The following is a 12,411-nucleotide window of genomic DNA, read 5'->3' on the forward strand; positions in this document are numbered from 1 at the left end:
TGTTCCGCGTTAACACATTTAATATTTTTCTCAAATATCTCTTTTTTAGACAAAATATATTATATATTTTATAAAAAAATTAAGGAAATAAAAACTTAACTTATAATTATTTTTCATGTAAATCAGTTTTCAATGATTCTTAAGTTTTCTTTGTCTTCATGTTAACAAATAAATACTTAAAAAAAAGCGGATAATTATGTAAGTAGTGTTTTATATAATTTTTTTAATGAAGAATAATTTACTCAATTAAAAGTATCTTCAATAAAAAGATAAATTTAAAATTATTATTAAATCACAATATAAAAATGTTTTACTCAGAAGTTACACATTTTTGTTTTATTTTATCCATTCATAAAATAACTAATATAAAAAAAAATTATAATAAAAAACATAAGCTTTTTGTTAAGGTCTGGTTTTGTTTTGTCAACATGCTTTCATTTTCAATTTTACTTTCTTGTTTGGAGTGTCCCACTTTTGAAGCCTCTCTGTTTTCCCTTGTCTCTCTTTACAAACCCTCATCTGTGTTCCACTCAAAAGGATCCACAAAGAAAAATAACAACATTGCATCAAATGGGTACTTCTGGCGACAGTTTTCTCCAAGTTCTCTTCAAGAACTTCGATGTTCTTGCTCTGTATGCTTCTTGTCCATTACATCTCTACTCTTGAATGCCATTGTATGATGTAGATTCACATGAAAAATTTAAACTTTTTGTGTGTTACATTGAATCATTTTGATCTGAGATTTGTGTTTTTGCTTTTTGTTCAGGCCCTTGGTCACCCTGGTTTACCCTTTGTAAGTATGGCTTTAGTTTTTTGAATGTGACTTTTTGAAAAAAGTGTTTGAGGTTTTGATTTTTGAGTGTATCTTTTGGTGTTTGTGGCAGATATGCTTCGATAAAAGCCATAGAGAGTAGGTCTAGTATTGATGATCAGCAATGGCTCACTTATTGGGTTCTCTATTCTTTGATCACTCTGTTTGAGCTCACATTTTCCAAAGTTCTTGAAGTGTAAGTTAATCACTGAATCTCAACATTTTTTGGATGCTTTATATTGAAGTATGCAATTTCTTTGTGGTGCATTGTTTGAATCTTGATAGAGGTATGAAAGGGAAGGGTGTGTTTGATTTTCTATGTGCTGTTTTTAGTTTTCAAAATCAACTAAACATGGTGGAAAGTAAAAGGGTGGTGTTAAGCACAAAATAGAGTGTGAACTTGAAGGAGGGGTGAAACAAGATGGAAAATGTCTCTCATCAGTTGTTTCTTTCTCTTTTTAACATTCCTGTTTATGAAACAATTTTCATATCATTATAGATTTTAATGAAAGCATCATTGCTGAATAGTTCAAAATTATATTGAAACGAAATGAGTTTTCTTTTACCATTTTTTGTGTAATTTTATTTTGAATTACTAAAATGGGTAACTTTAAAAAAAAAAATCGAACTGGACATGGTAAGTCATACCATATTGATACCACCTCATAAAGAAAAAGTCATGCTATTCTAGGGTGATTTTACTTTAATTGAAATGAAATCAAGTCAAGCCAAAAACAACTTTTATAACTTCAGTTCATGCTATAAAAGAACTGAAATTGTCACAACAGCATTCGACTTCAACACATTTCATGAAGAAATTGAAATCTTCACAAGGTCATACGACTTCTTTACATTTTATAGAACACAAATTACCTCAAGATGTGACAACATCATAGTACATTCGACTTTAACACATTTCATAAAGAAATTGAAGTAGTCACATTGTCATATGACTTCTTTATTATTTTATAAAACACATAAATCGCCTGATGTGACGACTTCATTTTTTTATGAAATTTGTTTTGACTTGACATGATTTCATTTTACTTAAAGTAAAGTAAAATCGTCTCTGCATGAGAGGACTTTTTCAACTTAACGTGATTTGTCCAAGTTCAAATGTTTTTAAAAAATTATCACATTGATAATTTCATAATGAAAATATACCTTAATGGTAAAAAACCATGAAATAATAGAAAAACAATCATTCATGCACGTTGTTATTTTGGTTTCTGAAAACATAATGATTTTATTTATTTAAAGTTCAAATTTTAAGTTAAAAATCATGAGTTTTAACTTTTGAGTGTGTTTTACAGGTCTTTTTAAGATAACTAGCTTATTTTATTTGAAAGAACCCTTGACATTTATTAAGCCATTTGTTGTGAGCATGTTCAGCTAACTAATTTATAACATTTTGTTTTAAATGCTAAGTAATATATGAGTTTATACCTTATTATAATATATATATATATATATATATATATTTATTATTTATTTTATCTTCAATATTCTATCAACATTCATCACTATCTCTTTTCAAATTATGTTATTTATTTTAGTTTTAAATTTTTTATTTCATACTATTTTTTAATGAAATATTTTATCCTTAAGAGAACTATAAAAACATTCAGACTTAACTAAATATTAGATATAAGATAGTAACAAATAAAATTACAAGTAAAGGTATAAAAAAATGAAAAACGTTTTAGTAGTGTACACATTCTTAAATTATTAACAATTATTTAGTAGTTTGCCTCATTTTAATAATCATACATAATACTAAGTTTGTGTTTATTCATTGAGTTAAATACATGAACATGATTATGGTTAAGTACTTAATTAAGTTTAAGTAATTTACCAATACCAATTAGTCTTTTAGTTATCACTTGGGGGGAATTTTCATTTTCAAAAGGTTCTCTCACAAGTTCTTTGCTTGGCTAGAAAAGTTTTAAGAAACTAAACCATTGTAACTTTCCAATGTAATTGTGTTCCTAATTTCAGGCTTGCCATTTGGCCTTATGCCAAGTTGATACTTAGTTGCTGGCTAGTTCTTCCGCAGTTCAGTGGGGCAGCACATGTTTATAGGCACTATGTTAGACCATTCTATATGAATCCACAAATGCCACAAATGCCAAAGTTTCCAGGAGCCTCTCAAATGTGGTATGTTCCCCGAAAGAACATATTTAGTAAGCAGGATGATGTCCTTTCTGCTGCTGAGAGGTACATGGAAGAGCATGGAACTGAAGCATTTGAAAGACTCATAACCAAGGTACACATTGTCCAAATTTTTTTGTGACCAGTAGTTATGGAAACCAAGAATCTTATGGAAGGTTTTAGATGTAAATTATAGTTACTTTTGTTAATTTCATTGAGAACAGAATTTATAGGAAGCATCCCTGTTTTAGTGCAATTTAAGCATGAAAATATATGTAGCTAGGTTTGTTTTTAATCATAAAAAACACTTATGGTTTGGTTGTTGATATATGCAGGCTGACAGAGAAGCTAGAGGACGGAGGAACGGAAGTTATATGATCTTTGATGATGATTATATATATTAATTAACTGTGTTAACCCTTAAACTCATCTGTAGTATCACCGTGGCGATACTTTAATAGTGATTTAAGTGTAAGACTTATGAACTTAGTTAATATAGATATAAGTCTAGTTCAGGTTGAGATATTTCATCTAGTTAATTCAACTATAAAGGCAAAAGGAGGAAAGATAAAAAAAAGTGGAGAAAGTGACGGAGAATCATTGTCGTGATCAGAGTCAGTCCGGAGTAATCACTACTTTCTTTTCCAAAGTTTTTTTCGACTTCAAGTATGTGGATATGAACACACTCACTGACTTTACTTTTCGCTGAGCTAAATTTGATAAGAAAAATGTGCATATATTCAATTTATTCATTGAAGACTACTAACAGTAACGCAGGACTGAAGTTGTGCAATGCTCTCGTGTGTGAATACAAGGCTCTGATTTTCATTCACTTTAAAAAGAAAGAACTAGGTTCTTCCAAGTGTAAATTAGAACTGAAATTATATCTCGAAATATTGCATAGAATTTTACCTTAAATATAAGTATGTTATAGAGTTCCATGGTAGAAATAATCTTTTAATGAAAAAGAACTCAATTTTTAAGGAAAGCATTTGGATAGAAAATGCTAAACCACTAGAGAAGCAGTGGTAGCTATATTGGAAGGGTTATGCTTTGTACGTTACTAATTGTAAGATTTTGTTTGGAGTCCCTTTTAAAAAAAATCATTTTTTTAGTTAAGGGATGCTCAAAGGGTTTTTGTTTTTGTTTTTCTTAAAACACCCTTTTGCATAAAGTACCTTGAAATAGCTCTTGATTTATTTAGCAACCTAAGTATACCGTGGGTATTTCTTTTGAAATTTGTCTGAAATTGAACGAGTCATACGGTCATGTTGTACTCCACTAAATTATTCATTGCAAAATTTTATTTGAAATAATATATGGCTTGCAATCTTCAATACCTAAAAATTAACTTTAGCTAATGGATATTGAAAAAACATGACAAATAGCAGCCTAAATCTGTTTATTTTCTTTAACAGACATGTAGAATTAGTGTGAGACAACTTGCGCAAAACCCCATTAAGTTTGACCTGACCTGAATCTCAACCAATCGAACCAGATTAATTGTTTATAATGCTTCAATAGGCACAGATTTACTATTTCTGCATGTTCAATTAATATAATGCACGCCGTGTTCCTATTTTTGATGCATCAACAATCCTATATGCAACCTCCAGTGCATTCTTCATATGATTTGGACGAGTAAATAAATACATAGCTATAGATATTAAACACCTGTTAAAAAAATTGTGAAGCCCAATTCAATATCCTCGTGTACATCCTCCAGTTTAACCCTAAATGCTTTCACATATTAGGTAATATTTAACATGGCAAAAGAGAAAACTCCTTTTGCTTTTAGGCCACTAATTAGTATCACATTCATCCTGGGTCATATCGTCACCTGCTTTTATAATTCAACCACGGTTTTGAACCTTAGCAGAGATTGCATGGAGAGCATCTGTTGTCAATAAAGGCTAAGTAGCAGTAACTGTCCTTTATTCACCCATTTTTTAATCAAAAGACCGCTGCACCAACATGAGCAAGCTACCTTCTCTGAAGAGGAAGGTAAGTCTTGTCAACTGAATTTTTCTCCTCCTTAAAAGGTTGTGTAGAGGGATCAGACAGACTTGGTACTCTCGAAACACTACCCTTTCCTCTCTTAGCATTTGGTCCCACCACCTCTATCATATATTTCCACCCATCAATTGGCCTCCTCCTGCTAAATATGTGAGTCTTGATAAAACTAGCAATCTGCATACAAGTTTTATCAAGTTGTCAATGATAAAGAGAAAAACTAGGTATCTGACATTATACTCCATAATTCCTATAAAGAATACCAACGCTTTATATTGGGATTAGAAAAGCAACATGGCAATCTATTGTTTTTATACACACCTGAAATTTGCTATAGGCAATACGTCGTTCAAATTCCTGGAGAAGTATATCTTCTTCTCTCTGGGACATCTCCCAGACATTTCCTTCTTGATTTTTTGATATCGTTTCCCATCCATCAGGCATATTTTTGAACTCCGCAGTTTGCACTTGTGCATTGTTGAGATCATTATTGCCAGGGTAAAAAATGCTGCAGTCGTTCGGTCATTTAAGTACAACATTCACAAGTAGAGATGATACTAAGATGAAAAAGCTATAACTACGATGCTATGAGACCTTAATGTGCACAGAAACAAGAGACCAGAAAACCCATAGTGTAGAAAAAACAGAATGGCCATACATCTACATTAGTGTGCGAAACAAAGTAAGCAAATAACATAAGACATTGAAGAAAAAAAATTAAATAGTGAGCAGTTAATACCTAGTCATAGCCTTATCTGGGATCTACAAAGAATAATTCTGCCGTGAAGGAAAAACCTTGGCATTCCCGCAAATAAAATACAAGTACTTATTCATAGATTTTCATTTGCTACCATTAATTAGGCCACGTCTTTTAAAAGCAATACCATATTAATGGCATTAAAAGAAAGGCACACATTAGATATTTCTACAACCAACTGGTCGAAAGTTCAATCCCCCTACCACGCCATTTCTTATAAATCGAGTTACAATACAAGGAAGGGGGACTGCGTCCATGAATTACCCGCAATTCAAACACAATGAGCTTTCTCATAGCATGCCTAAGTGTGCACACAATATGAATTCTCTTCCGAAATGGTTTAATCCATACCTAAAGGGACATTATTAGGATTCGAACCTGGACCACATAATTATGAAACACAAGACGCTACCACTTGAATATATATACACACACTTCAGTGATTTTCAACAAATTTCAACGAATAATATAAATGTACTATTGGCAGTTCTTTAGATATATAAAACTAAGAAAGTTCTTAGCAATACATCTTCTAACACACTCTACTATTAACCGAAGTTTGATGCAAATCATGAAAATAATTAGGCTTCACTATTTATTTAATGAGCTCCACACTCATGAATTTGTAGTTTTAAAAAAGAGACCAGCAAGGAAGAATATGTCAGAATAGTACGTAGCTAACACTCGTTAAACTTAATCATAAATTTCCAAGCCTTAACCTATAGTTCAAAATATTGGGAGAGATGGTGATTGGTCAATAATATCACAGTATACAATAACATAGAACAAGAACTAATCCGGTGTTAGAACCGCACAACATGCTTCATTAGAAATCTCAAGGTCAATAACTACTTCAAATTGTACACTCTACACGAGAATAGATTATAAAAGTTTGAATATAACCATAATGATTGATGAGATTTCAGTATCAGGGACTTAAATCAATAACAAATTAATAACCACAAACTCAAATACCAATATAAAACAGCATCTCAAGAACCATAATCCAATTTAAAAGGGGGTAAGAGAGCGAGAGGTATACTCGGAGCAACTATCAATCAATCTCTGAATGTCATCGCCAGCAGCAATGTCAGAATCGGCCAATTTTGCCTCCTCGAGCTTCTCAATCTCCTTCAACCACAGTCCAGCGTGCAGCCTCTGTTTCTTCAGTCGATAATCCTTCTTCATATTCTCCACGCTGTAAAGCGCGCCATTTTCTTCCCTCTTCTCCTTCTCCTTCGATCCTCTTCCTCTTCGCCGCTCGTTCCAATTCTCGTTCATCTCTGCCACGAACGCTTTCGTCTCCTCATCGGCCTCGGGCACGGCGTCAACCGCCACTGCGGCGGAGGAAGAGGAGGAAGGGAAGTTGACGTCGCTTTCCCATGGAGCTCGCGTCTTCGGTGTTAAGTCCTCCGGCAGCCACGCCGTTTCCCATGCCTCGTTCCACTCGTCCTCGCCGCTCCGGGACTTGCGGCTCGACAGCCACCTTCTCGTCACCGGAACTTTGCCGGAAGGAGAGAAATGCGTATCGGCGGGAATAATGGATGTTAGAGACTTGAATTGCTTTGCGGTAGAGATGGTCGCTGTGGTGATTCGTCGAAACCCTTGCATTGTCGATTAACTGCACAAAGCATAACTCAGTTTTTGTTCTCTGATGAAAAAGAGAGGGTAGATTTTGGGCCTTGTGACTTGGGCTTTGCTTTTATTACCAATTACAAATTATTAAATGTTATTTTTCTATATCTTACAGACTTTGTTATGAAGTGAAAAAAGAAAACACTATAAATTAGAGAGAATTATTGAAAAAAGATAGGAGATATCATTCAAGTGGTGCTTACAAAGAATGGGTCTAGGCACCACCTTTCCCAGATGGAGCATATGTGTTTTCATGAGTGAATACTTATACATTTATTGTGTATTAAGTATTTATTTGAATTGGACAAAATTAATTTTGAATTAACCTTTTATATAATTGAAACTAAAACCATTAAAATTTAAAATGAAATAAAAATATAAAATATTTAAGTTTCTTAGTGTTCTTATAGTAGGTGGAGATCTCCTTATAATAATTTCATTTCACAGTTTTCAATCCTAAATATATGATTATGCCCTATTCAGCTAAATTGTAAATATAAGGTGCTACAAGATAATATGAAACTCAAATCAACGCACATGAGTATGGAGATGAGAATGGAAATGTACATATTCTCACATCCTGTACCCACTGTAATATTCATCCTCCTTTATATTTTCTTCTCTGGTCATAAACTTTGTCTAATTATATGATGTAATTAAATTTTCTTTTACATTTAAATATTTTTACTTTTTTTAATATTTTTATTAATTGTATGATAGTGTTTAATCTTTTCAATTTAAGTGTTCAATAATTATTATTAGCATATAAAAAAATCTATTAAGTTATTAAAGTTCAAAAAACAAAACAAAATTATGTTAAATTATTCATACCAATGATGCATTTTGTTTATAATTACCAAAATATATATTTTTCACATTCAACTAAATTAAAAAATTTAAAAACTGTTGAAACCCACACGAGAAGCCTGAAATTCATCTATGATTTTGTACTTTTTAGTAAATAATAAAAATTATATTAAGAGAAATATGACGTTAGCACTAATAAGAAAAATTGTCTTGTTAACCCTGCTCAAAATATTTTTACTTAAATTCACTATTTCTCTAATTGAGTTAGAGGTGTGTTCTTAGAATTTATTATAAAGATTATAGATCAATTCAAATATTTTTTTTAATATTAAACAAATTGAGACAGTATTTGCATATGTAACTTAATTTCGATTTCAAATATGTTTACACTCCATTTTAAATTTTGATTTGGGCCGAATGATAAAAAATAGTCCAGCTCCATAATATATTTTTGGATCATTGCATGATTGGGTTTGTTATTCCAACAATATTGATGGACTAAAACCTAAAGATAATGAGTGTTGCGTTTCAACTATTTTTTTTATTTCAAAAACATTTTACATTTTTTACTATTTTTTTATTTCAAAAATACTCTATACCTCCTCACTATATTCAATAATCTTTTTCTTTCTCTCTCCACATTAATGGAGCATTCACATGATTCAGATTTAAACTTGTGATATATTGTAAAATTTTATTTACATTTTTCTTTAAATAAGTTTGATTCAATCTTATTTTCACTGTTCAATATATATTTTTTTCTTCAAATTACTTAATAAATGGTAAAATTTTGTTTTAAATTTCTAGAAAAATACTTATATATATGTGTTTTTTTTTACATTTAATATCTATAATTTTTAACATTATATTATGTTTTAACTTATCGACATGTTTCACTCAAATAACTTGAATAAAGTATTTAATTTATTAGATAAAGAATATAAAAATATTATTAAATACTTAAAATATAAAAGAAAAGTTATTTGTTAAAGATTTGGAATTTATTTAGTTCTTTCGTCGTTATAAAGTTAGTATATAATAATAATAATAATAATATATTATTTACTATTAATATTATTATGTTTATTATTTTGTATTTGCATCTAACTTTTAAGTTTATAAAATGGAAGTGGTAAAAGCACTAATATTGAAGTTTTCTTTGAATTTTATATTTTGCAATATATTACAAATTTAAATCTAAGCCATATGAATGCTTAATTTATGCAGAGAGAGAAAGAGAAAGATTGTTGAGGATACTGGGGAGGTGTAGGGTATTTTTGGAATAAAAGAAAATAGTGGGGAGATGTAGAGTATTTTTGGAATAAAATAAAATAGTGAGGAGGTGCAGAAGCACTTAGGGTGGTGGAGGGTGCAACACCCTAATTTTTTTTGTAGACCTCCATATATTTTAAAATTATAATTTTATCCTTTCTTTCTTTATTTAAAGTATGTTTAATCAGTTGGATAGTTCTGTTTTTTCAAATAGGTTCCCTTTTTATTTTTTTTCAATTGGGTCTTTAAAAGTACAAAATCAATGCAATTGAGTTTCTGCCATTAAATTGGATGAACGGAGTTTAAATGAAGCTGAGTTGTCAAAATGATGTGGAATCATTAATTGACATGACACATTCAGAGCAGGTTTCGTGGAATATGTGTAATTAAGAAAAAAAGGTTTTTGAGAATTGAAATTAGGGATCAATAAATTAGGGTTCATGAAAATGAAATTGGAAGATAGGATTCAAGATTGGAGATACAACGATTTTAGGATTCACAGAGTGTTCGATATTGCGCCATCTTCGAATCATCGTGGACCACCATGGACAAGTCATGACAGTCTTCGCAAAACAAAAAACATGTAAAAGAAATGTTTGCGTTGTTGAGAAAAGAAAGTGGGGTGGAAAGAGTTGTTGGAAAAGTGAAGAAGGGATGAAAGAGAAGCAATACTTTTGTGAAAGAAGAAAAGATGACGAGGTTAGGGTTGAAGGAAGAGAGAAAGTGGTAAGAGAGTTTTTTTCTTTGTGGAAAAAATGTGGTGAAAATGAAATTAGGGTTTTTGTGCGTCAATTTCAGCAGTCTTGTGCCATCAAGTCTCCACAAACATGCAACGAACTCAACCAAGCTACGAATCACCTGCATCTCATCTTCCCAAACTGTGAACTCCATGGAACCTGCAACCAAAGAATTCATGAACTCTAAATCGCACAAAAATACCTCATCCCAAATCACATAAAACTAAGACATAAATCAAGCTGCTTCATGGCTACCACCATCGTAGTAACCCACAAGGCACCAAAACACAAAACCCTAATTTTCGTTAGGAAGAAATCGCGCCTCCTTCGTCGTAGCCAAAATTGCGATTTCCAATTTCAATTTTTATCAGAAACCTATTCTTTAATTGTTTAATGTATCATACCACATATCATGTCATCTATCTGCCACACAATTTAATAAAACCAGGTCATAGTGGCAGCTCAACCAAATTTTAACTTTGTTAACCCAATTTAACAGCACATACCGAATTGCATTGATTTTTCACTTTTAAGGATCCAAATGAGACAATAGAAAAAAGGAGGAATCTATTTGAGAAAATCCAACATAAATAGAGACTATCAGAATGATTAAACCTTTGAAATATTCTAAGTAATTTATTTTAGGATTCAAATATTTACGATACCACTTTTATTTGGATTAAAATAATGTTGAAAAAGAAATGTTATATTGTGGATGTTCAAACTTTTAATAATAACTATTTTTTCGAAATAATTTATATCAATATGTTAAACATAATAAATTATTTTAAATCTTAAAAAATATTTAAAATTTATTACTTTTTTATCATTATTTCAAATGACGAATAAATGGCATCAAAATGAAAATTATTTAGAATTAAAAAAAATTAGAAATCTCATAAATTTACAATATAATAATCACACTGCATATAAATTTATTCATCAAAAAATATTCAATAAATAAAATTTTAAAACACTCTTATTAATTACGTTCTACAAATATACTAATTGAAGATGTTGATTTAGAAGCAAATTCATGGATCATGAAATTAAATTTTCTTTTTGTTACAATCCAAGCATTTCACTGTGTAAGAACTACTCCACCATAATATATATATATATATATATATATATATATATATATATATATAAAAGATAATCAATGAAGCAAAAGACTCTCTATTACTAACACATGTGTGAACTCTTAATAAATAACTCAAACAATGCTTTACACAACACATCCATGCACACGCATACACATGCACATACAAACACACTCTCTCACACACACACGCACAGACCCACACACATACACACATGCACATTGAAACACACACAGATGACCATACACACACAAACACTCGCACAAACACACACACCGCCCCACACACACTAATGCCCACACGGCCACACACACACACACAGACCCACATACACACGCGCCCACATGCACATTGACGCCCACACAGACACACAGACACACATAGAAACATACGCCCACACGCACAAAGACGCCCACACACACACACATAGACATAGATAGACACAAATAGACACACATAGAGACACACACACACTCATTCACACACATACATACACACATACACACAAACACACACGCACATACACATAAACACACACAAAGACACAAATACAGACACACACAAAGACACATAAATACACACACATAGAGACACACACACAAACATACACACACACAATACAAAAACACACACACAAAAACAAACACATATACAGACATACACCCGCACGCACACAAACACACACACACACACACATTCATACAGACACAGACATAGACACACACACACACGCACGCACACATGCACACGCACACGTAAACGTGCCCACGTAAACGCACACACCCACAAATGCACATGCATAAGCACACGCACACGCACAAGCACATCCACATGCAACCACATACACGCACACACACGGCCACACGACTACAATCCCACACGCACACACACGCCTACACACACAAACGACCACCCACACACGCCCAAACACAGACACACCTACATGCACACTGACGTCGATAGACACACACATAGATACACATAGAAACATACGTCCACACGCACAAAGACGCCCACAACTACACACACACACAGACAGAGATAAACATAGATGGACACACATAGAGACACACACACTCATTCACACACATACACACATAGCCCCACACAAACATACACATAAAC

At 32.0% G+C, this 12,411-nt stretch overlaps 2 protein-coding genes across 2 annotated transcripts; one reads left to right on the top strand and one right to left on the bottom strand.

The window, feature by feature from the left end:
• The first annotated feature begins 445 nt into the window (after window positions 1–445).
• LOC148202947 (HVA22-like protein c) lies at window positions 446–3,622 on the top strand. The gene is made up of 5 exons (XM_088108506.1): window positions 446–632; window positions 767–793; window positions 885–1,007; window positions 2,810–3,077; window positions 3,298–3,622. The coding sequence occupies exons 1-5, from the start codon at window positions 571–573 to the stop codon at window positions 3,364–3,366; spliced, it is 549 nt and encodes a 182-aa protein (XP_087964632.1). The 5' UTR covers window positions 446–570; the 3' UTR covers window positions 3,367–3,622.
• Window positions 3,623–4,604: 982 nt separating this feature from the next.
• Window positions 4,605–7,406, bottom strand: LOC148202948 (protein GAMETE CELL DEFECTIVE 1, mitochondrial-like). The gene is made up of 3 exons (XM_088108287.1): window positions 6,775–7,406; window positions 5,297–5,483; window positions 4,605–5,152 (listed from the first exon to the last, which is right to left on the bottom strand). Exons 1-3 carry the CDS (start codon window positions 7,341–7,343, stop codon window positions 4,946–4,948), a joined length of 963 nt encoding a protein of 320 aa, XP_087964413.1. The 5' UTR covers window positions 7,344–7,406; the 3' UTR covers window positions 4,605–4,945.
• Between the last annotated feature and the right edge of the window lie 5,005 nt (window positions 7,407–12,411).

The sequence above is a fragment of the Vigna umbellata genome, chromosome 3, assembly GCF_029865625.1.
Source record: "Vigna umbellata cultivar VRB3 chromosome 3, Vumbellata_1.0, whole genome shotgun sequence".
In the NCBI taxonomy this organism is placed as follows: domain Eukaryota; kingdom Viridiplantae; phylum Streptophyta; class Magnoliopsida; order Fabales; family Fabaceae; genus Vigna; species Vigna umbellata.